Here is an 8,862-nt window from a genome sequence, read left to right on the forward strand (position 1 = left end):
CAACAAGGCGCGGCTGCAGAGCTAGAAACACGTTTTGAACAAGGGAAAAACAGATAAACTAGACAGAGGGAAGGCCATACTAGCTGCGTCGAAGCTGGCAAATATTGTTATAAGCATTGTAGGCTATTAATATATGCCGTATTAGTTGTGTAGCTGAGCAAGGCTTCCGACAGCTCGGTAACGGCTTGTTTACTGATAATGTGAGTGACCCCGGATCGCCTGATCCATTGTCAGGCATTGTGTTGAGGGAAAAAAAATCGACCTTCTATTAGGACTACAGCAGTGATTATCGATCCTTCTGTTTTCTTTATTGATATTTTTATTTGTCTTGTATACATAGTATCATATGCTAACATTTTACCGGTAAATGTAGATTATAACCTTTCCTTCCCACGTAAATCAGTGCTTACCTCTTCCATGTTGGTATCATCCAAGTAGCGTTTTCCTCGGCGTTTTCGCTGGATCTTTCTGGAATATCGACCGATGAATTTCTTTGAAAGAGTACATTTCCGCGCGTACGTGTCACAGAACACTCTCTCTTGTTTTGAAATGTGGTATTTGGGGCGCGATGTGATTTCTAGGTTGTCTTTCAACCCGAGAAAGTACTGGGTCCATGCAAGATTTATGACCTGCGGTCCGCGCGGCAGGCGGTGTAACTAATCTCGGCCCAGAGGAGAGGCCTCTTGTGAATAGATTAGCGTTCGGCAAAGTTCGGCCAGCCGTTCCACATGAGTGAAATCCTGGCTTAGGCGGCACCTTAATCTAGACAAATTCTGTTCAGATTGCAGAATACGATGGGGAGCCATTTGACATCGCCCATGACGCCACTGTGCCTGTCGCGAACGTCATCTGTTCCATGGTGATGGGGAAGCGCTATGACTACCAGGACGAGAGGTTCCGAGAACTTACAGAAGCTCTTAACACGCTCGCGGCTGAAGCTGGAGCCGGGCAGATCATCAACGTTTTCCCCTTGCTACGGTTTGTTCCTGTCGGTAGGTACAACGCTGTATATATATATATTTATTACTTCATTAGCTTCTAAGTAGGCAGTATTAAAAAAACAATGGTAAATACATCTTTTTCTCCTGTGAAGAGGGTGTAGTATATACAAGGTATTATATATATTGTTAGAGAATTCTATTGTCATGTTTTGGTAGTGGGCGGTTGGGTAAATTTCCACTACCGCTCCTCATATATATATATCACTGCACGAACGTTGGATTTACCAAATGTTGTAAATTCAGGTAATGTTTACTATATGACTTCACAATCGTAGTAAATAAAGGTTAATTGCAGTTATTTCCTTTACAACCCTTAAAAGACCGGTATTTTAAAAAAGTGTGTAAAAAAAGTAAACATTACCCAACTATAATGGCCCGGTAAATCTAAGTTTTCGTGCAGTGTCACGCCGGCAGGCCGGAAATGACCCCGGGCCTGCCTCCCACCCGTCTGGTTCTAATTAGCTACGCTTTGAGTTCTGTATGCGACAAACACTATATTTCTACATTTAATCTAAACATATAAAGTACGACGCTGAACTGGAGGTTATCATTTTTATCAAAATAACAATAATACATACATTTCTTCTCCAAAAACCCCAGGCAGAGATAAAGGAGTATACGCAAGCAGGTGGTTATATATAAAACTTATAAAGGAAAGGAACCCTACACTAAGGGTTACGGTAGTAATCTAAATTCTACACTGTCATTTACAAATCAAACACCCTATAGGGGTGACGCGGGTTGAAGGGCATGCGCACAAGTTGCTGGGTGAGAGACCCAAAAATTAAAATGAGCTAAAGAGCTTTAAAACCCTTTCTTGGGTGGGATTTCTGTTGTGGTGGATTGTATTGTGTAGGGTTGTGAGTGAATGTTTTTGCAAAAGAATTTTTTTTTGAAAAAAAAAAAGTTTTTTTCATGAAATTGCCTTGTTATGGGCTTGTCTGTTGTCATACACCCCTCCTGCCTAGTGCCTTGGTATCGACCTAGAATATGGAGTCAAAGTGCACGGATTCTTATAAACCAACTTGACCTTGGATTTTCTTTCGCTCAGTCGACAAAACTAGACAAGATGTGAAACCTGGCCAAATTTTAGTTCACAACTCCAAACGGTTGCTGAGATATTGCCAACTTTGCACTTCGGCACCTGCCATAGGGCTAGGTCCCGTCCAAGGCCCGTACGAGGGTCCATTTAGTGGTCCCATTATCCAATAAAATGTACTATTCTGGCCCTCTTGTTAACAATGATCATCAGTGCCTACTCTATCATTTAGAGTGATTTTTACTTAGTGTAAGGCTTGTTTACGGCAAAAAGGGGGGGGGGGGGAACGCGGCTTCGGGGCGGTTGCACTTCCCTACTAAGTCCCATAGTTAAGCATAGGCGGCGGTCATAGCGGGCCGTTGCCATGGCAACGGGGGTCTGACGGTGAAACAAACTGGTACATTTTAAGTGAGTCTACGTCAGTACTTGGTATACCAAGAAAATTTGGTCGAAAATACCGCTGCTTGGAATTAATGGCCAATTCCCGTGTCTATTGAAGGTAGCAGAACACAGTTTTCGCCCTATGGGGATTTCTATAGTTAAGGACCCCAAGATGACTCACTTCGACGCGGTAAGAATTATAGCAGGGTGCACTTCACAAATACGAAAATCGAATATGTTTCAGAAGAAGGTACAAACTACAAAATATCTAGAAACCAAAAAATCCTGTCGGCGTATCTGCTCGTAACGTACACTTTGAAATCGCCTCCTACGGACGTGACCTGAACTGCAGCCGACTCACCCGGAAAGCCAGTTGCGCAATACGGCGCATTTATACACGAACTGCAAAACCTTCACAATTCAAATCACACAGTCTCAAACCCGATACATTCCTACACCACACAGCACAATTTACATCTGGCTGACGCTCTTATCGGTCTTTCTACCCAGCCTTCAAGAATATTCGCTGCACTACTTTCTATACCCGCGTCATCGGTCGCCCATTAATACTGTGACCTGCTACCATAAACAAGGCTGTACCTCGAGACTAGCCGTCCAATTTTTTCCGAAACTTGTTGTAGGTACATATTATTAAATTGGCTAACACGTGAAGGTGAGTTTGTGTGACAAAAACTTCATAACTAGAGATATGATGCCCATTTTCATGTCTGATTTAGCATATGTTTCAATGGAGAACCGTTTCAATGGTGTCTCCCCTATAGGGCAAAGGTCACCAATTCGCGATTGAGTGCTGCCAAACCAACTGAAAACAGCCTTTTTCTTGGTATGTGTGGATTAATGCTGGCATTTTCCAGCTGGGGAGTTATTTCTATTTCTATTAACTTGAAAAAACTGGCTGTTAGTGTTGTTTTGGCTGCTTGGTAGAGTTCTAAAACTACTCCCATCTTCTTGTCTTTTGGTGGTCTTCATGGGGGTCAGAGGTCATGCTGCCAGTGTTTGCATTTGCCGTGCTAGTACCGCTGGTCAAAAAGTTGAATTTTTGGACTAAATGGACAATTTGGAAGCTGGACTACCCTGTCAGTGTGTGTTTGCAATAGTTGAACACTCAAGTAGGTGATTGTTGACAGCTCAGTTCTTAGATGTTTTCTATATATTCCAATAGGGGCTGGAATTAGTGGGCTGTGCCCTATACTAGGGACTGTGTCATTGTGCGTACAGTCTACAATTGTCCTTTAGGTTTAAGTGTTACAGTTGGTATCGCTGGTATGCATACGGTTTCCAGTCTCCCTGCAGCTTGATCAGGTCGGCTGGGACGCCACAGTCGCTAGCCCAAGTCGCGCCGCCGCGACGGAGGCTGTGTCCGTTCAACTTGGTCCGCTCAGGTGTAACGACTGCCGTAACAATGTCAGTTATTGTGTCAGCGGCAAGTAATCCGACCCCATTTGCTGGGGGGGGGGGGTCCGTTATATTGGAGAACGCTTTCTCCAGGGCTGTTGTAGGTCACAGGGGGGAGCCAGTAACACGGGGGGTGGGTATCTGGAGGGTCTGTTCCTGGGATTGGATTGTTTTACTCCAGCGGCCACTGATCACTGCACCCAACGCAAAAAACCGGAAGTCTGCGGCATAGCTTCTTGACAGGGCTGAAGCTTCCTGCCGTCTTAGTTCCGGCCGTCTTAGATTTCCGGAAGAATGAAAAGAATCCCACCAGAAATGCGGCCCAGAAGAAAACATGTTTGGCCTGGGCGTAGATGGCACGTAATACATCCGGGGTAATGGGATACGAAAGATCAAAGGTACAAATTCAACAAGGCTTCAATGGGTCAATTCTCACCGTTCAAAACCCATTTTTCACCGTCAAAACCAATTTTTCACCGTTCAGACCCCAATTTTTCATCAGTCAAAGCCAATTTTCATCCTTCAAAACTCAATTTTTATCATCGTTCAAACTACAATTTTCATTTGGGTAAAAGAAACCAAAAACATTCTATCCAGAACCAATGACCAGGCTGATGAACCGCTGTTGGCAAGAGGGGCAGGTTCCTAGGGACTGTCAGGGGAGAGAGATATATGCGAGGGAGAGAGGGAGATAGATAGATAGATAGATAGATAGATAGATAGATAGATAGATAGATAGATAGATAGATAGATAGATAGATAGATAGATAACAGCGTTAAGGAAGAATAACGTGTAAGAAATAATACTGATACAGTGCTCACCAACTATTTGCATCACTGACATTGGCATAAACCTGGGATCTGCATAAAATTCTGAAAACCCAAACCATTTCCCATTCACTACATTATAAATTGCATGGCATAATTGCATGAGCTGTTATGACTTTAACATGATATTGGACTAAAATATTTCCAAGTCAATGGCACACTGACCCAGAAATACGTGAAAGAAATACGTGTAACTTGTTGCGCATCAGCAAATCCGCATGAAGTCCATTGTTATTCATTCATTATCACCCCTGCACCCTCCATTGTCATACACTTTCTCTGTTGTCACTTCCTTCTGGACAGGTGAGAACCCCCAATCACTGATTGTGTGAAAAGAAGTCCTTTGTTCCTTTTTGGTGCCCTTGATTGGACTGTTGTTTTAGGTTTGGTAAGCTTTTTGCTCAACACCAAGGTAGACAGTATGAAGGTGGAATGTGTCTGATCTTCTAACTCCATGTTAGCCCTGTTCATTATGAGTTTCTGAATGCGACTTGAAGATTAGAATATGGTACATGTATGTAGTTGTGGGTGAAAGTGAGTATATAAATACCACAAAAATCATGTTTGCGGTTGTTTCAATTGGCCCCAGCCCAGTATCATCCATAACCAACTGACCTCCCCTCCCTGTCGGTCGTGTGGACTCTCCTAAGGTTATTGGACTAACCCTGTTATAGGAATAAAATTCCCTGACAAATCGTCCATGCAAATAACAGGAGAGCACTGTACCAATAACATTACAAGTATCTACTATAACAATAGTCCCGCAATTATTGTATATTACATTAGTTTAGTTTAGTACATCATGAAGTAAAGATTTTCGCAAATCTGTATTTATGTTCTACTATTATCCTCGTATTTTACAGTGAATGCAGCCATCGTTAATGCTTTACAAGCGTTCTCGAAGGTCCAAAATGTGATAAAAGAGGAGATTTCTCGCCATCGCGAGAACCTGGATCGCGAGAACCCGCGAGATTTCATCGACTTCTGCCTGCTGGAGGTTGAAAAGCAGGAGAAGGTGGAGGGTCTGACGGGGGACATCATGACACACATGGCTGAAAACCTTTTCATGGCAGGCACGGAAACCACCTCAAGCACCCTCCGATGGAGTCTACTCTATATGGTCCTGCACCCAACCATCCAACGGAAGGTAAAATGAAGTTTACAGCCAGACCTGCAGTTATGACCACTAATGCATGAGTATACAATGTATACACTGTGGCATACTTAGTGGTCATCATTGCAGAGCCCAATTGAGCCCAGCATTAACAATCATTTATTGCCTGTGCCTATTCTCCTTTTTATGAATTAAGACTACTGTATCTTAGGGCATGCTAATTTGATTATATTGATGACATCCATGAATTTTTGTCCGTCTTACAAAAAAGATAAGATTTTGACCATACCGTAAATCGTAGGTAGCTGCAAAATGAGCAAATATGTACTTGTGCCGTAATTAAAAAAGAATATTGGAAAACAACACTTATGTCGTAGAATGATATAATCCATCGTCAAGAGCAAGGACATGTGAAGGAAGGAAAATGAATAATCCATTGTACACCATACCAATTAAAAAAAAAGTTCAACCTTCATGAGCACCAGGGTTCTTTTTTGCCATTTTTGTATTCGCATGCTCGCATTAGTTTTGTGGTTCCCAGAGGATGTCATTCATATTATCAGATCAACGTGGCCTTATCAAGTACTCCATATATGTGTTTGTTCGGACAGGTGCAGCAGGAGCTTGATGCCGTTGTTGGTGAGAGCCTGCCCGCCCTGTCCCACCGTTCCCAGCTGCCCTACGTGAACGCCTGTCTGCTGGAGGTCATGAGGATCCGGACCGCCGCGCCTTTCACGGGCCACGCCACAACAGAGACCGTCAAACTGGGCCAATATGACATCCCGAAGGGAACCCAGGTATTATTACCCGCCATTAATCAGATTTTTTCTAACGCTGCAAAACGGCCCCTTTACTCTAAATGTGGCCATGTGGCTGAGGGTATCCGGTGATAATCTTTTCCACTCGAAGGAAAGATCTAACGAACTGTTGTTTGTAGTATTTGTTTGTGGAACGTATTTTCTGTTTGTTTTGATCCAGGTACTGCTGAACCTGTACGCCATGCACATGGACCCCGCCCACTGGCCTGATCCGGACCGGTTTGACCCCGAAAGGTTTCTGGACGCGGAAGGAAACGTCATCAACAAACCTGAGTCCTTCATGCCTTTTTCAGGAGGTAATTATTTGTCAGATATCAGAGATATCATTGTTCACGGTGGTAAAATCTGGGCTGCAAAGTTCCCACATTTCATAGAACCCGAACTGTGTTCGATCGTGTTCGATCTGGGCAATTCGAATCGAACCCGCGTTCTATTTCGGGGTCACCTGCGGTCATTTACAGTAAAGCGGCAAAACAAACCTTTCTGCCTCCGTGCCTTGCAACAGATAAAAAACAACACTTTTCTATAGATACAAACAGTTTCCTGGACAATACATGTCCGCTATCATTTTTTGTGGATCTGTAACATGTAGCGAAGCTACTGTCGTATCCTTGGGTGACCTTGAATACTGTAATGATTCTTTACACCAGTATGAATAACACAATGCAGACTTTTGGTCGACATGACATGTCTGCAAAACTCGTTTTAACCTGCAAGCATGGAGAGTCAAGCATACCCCATTCACGGCTCAAAATGACCGTTACGGTTGTCCCGAAAATCGTGTTTTAGGGATTTTTGAAAAATGGCTTCAATTTTGAATTATGGGTAATTTAGTGAGAAAAATGTCAAAAAATGCCATTTTTTCACCAATATGTCGACAAAAACTAGACTTAAAATCAGAAATTAAAAAATCCCTAAAACACGATTTTTGATGTTATTCCTAGTCGTCGAAAAATATAAAAATCGGGGATCTTGGGTGATATACGTAGCCAGGTTAAAACGATGTTTGCCTAAAAACATGACATGACTTGTGGTCGGAAACTCGAAAAAAATCGTCTTTTGGAGCGAAATTTTGAAAAATCAATGATTTAACATAAACAGCTAATATTAAAAGGATGTTAAGGCAATAATTTCATTTTAATTTGACGAAATTTACCATTAAATCCTTTTTGTTTATTTTCAAGTGTTTTACTGGTAGTCCCAAATAGGCCAAAATAGCGTCTTGTAACCCGATACCTTTTAGAACGCGCCTAGCAATGGGAAAGAATACCGTAGTGACAGACCGCCGTGGTTACAACCAGAGAAATTTAGTTGTTTGGCTTGCCTTAATTTTTGGCATTCTTTATTTCCAGGCCGACGCGTGTGTCCTGGTGAGCAGCTGGCCAGGATGGAGCTTTTCCTGTTCTTCTCGACCCTGCTGCAGTCCTTCAGCTTCAGGACGCCAGATGGCGCTCCTCCTCCAACAACTGACGGCGTCTTTGGTGCAAATTTCACCCCGCGTCCATTTCAGCTTTGTGCGATCCTGCGTTAGTTTTTATATCCGATATGGGAAAAATGACGCGAACCATCTGATTTCAACTATGTGAATGAAGGTTAATTTGCATAATTAATGAAAAATTATCACCATTGTATAGTGGTATAGGGAATTCAATACTTGCAATATTTGGGAGATCAGTAAAGGTAAACATTACTATACATATTTTATTCCAATCAGGACCTAATTTACATTCTTTTGATGGACTGCTAGTCTAAGAATAGCTAAAAATAATCATGTCAAGAATCACTTTAGCTACCTACATACCAAAATGCTGATCCATTAACCGGTTCTTGAGTTATCCTCTTTGAATATCATTTAAAAAATGGCCCTGCAGTTCCAAAACAAGCTGGTAGGGGACCCAAACGTATGTCACTTCTTCCCCACAAGAGCTATCTACCACCTATGTCATGAGATATGAGCATGTCTATGTTATCATCAGCAGTACCATATAGGAAGCTGCTAGGGGACCCTTCCAGGTCTCATCAGGACCTACTCACCTACCAAATATCAAGTCAATCCATTTAAGCCTTCTCAAGTTATTGTGTTTACAGACGGACAGACAGATAGCGAACGCCTACGAAAAGATAACCTTCTTTGCGAAGGTAATTAGTCAGTTTAAACGATTAACAAGATTTGACGAAGGTATGAGGCTGTGCATAAAACCTGAAAATTGGTCTCTAGCTTCCATATAGAATAAAATACGCCACTTGTCCATGTCAAATGATAAG

At 42.5% G+C, this 8,862-nt stretch overlaps 1 protein-coding gene across 1 annotated transcript in view; it reads left to right on the forward strand.

Annotated features, from left to right (window-relative positions):
* The window catches only part of LOC109465453 (cytochrome P450 2D4-like), an 8,761-nt gene extending 105 nt beyond the window's left edge, over nucleotides 1–8,656 (forward strand). Inside the window, exons 2-6 of the mRNA XM_019762737.1 lie at nucleotides 782–992; nucleotides 5,529–5,812; nucleotides 6,391–6,576; nucleotides 6,758–6,893; nucleotides 7,950–8,656. Coding sequence (XP_019618296.1) covers nucleotides 782–992; nucleotides 5,529–5,812; nucleotides 6,391–6,576; nucleotides 6,758–6,893; nucleotides 7,950–8,128 — 996 coding nt within the window. The 3' untranslated portion in view covers nucleotides 8,129–8,656. The remainder of the gene's footprint in view (nucleotides 1–781; nucleotides 993–5,528; nucleotides 5,813–6,390; nucleotides 6,577–6,757; nucleotides 6,894–7,949) is intronic.
* Nucleotides 8,657–8,862: the final 206 nt, after the last annotated feature.

The sequence above is a fragment of the Branchiostoma belcheri genome, unplaced genomic scaffold (genome assembly GCF_001625305.1).
Source record: "Branchiostoma belcheri isolate BF01 breed outbred unplaced genomic scaffold, Haploidv18h27 scaffold150, whole genome shotgun sequence".
Classification (NCBI taxonomy): Eukaryota; Metazoa; Chordata; class Leptocardii; order Amphioxiformes; family Branchiostomatidae; genus Branchiostoma; species Branchiostoma belcheri.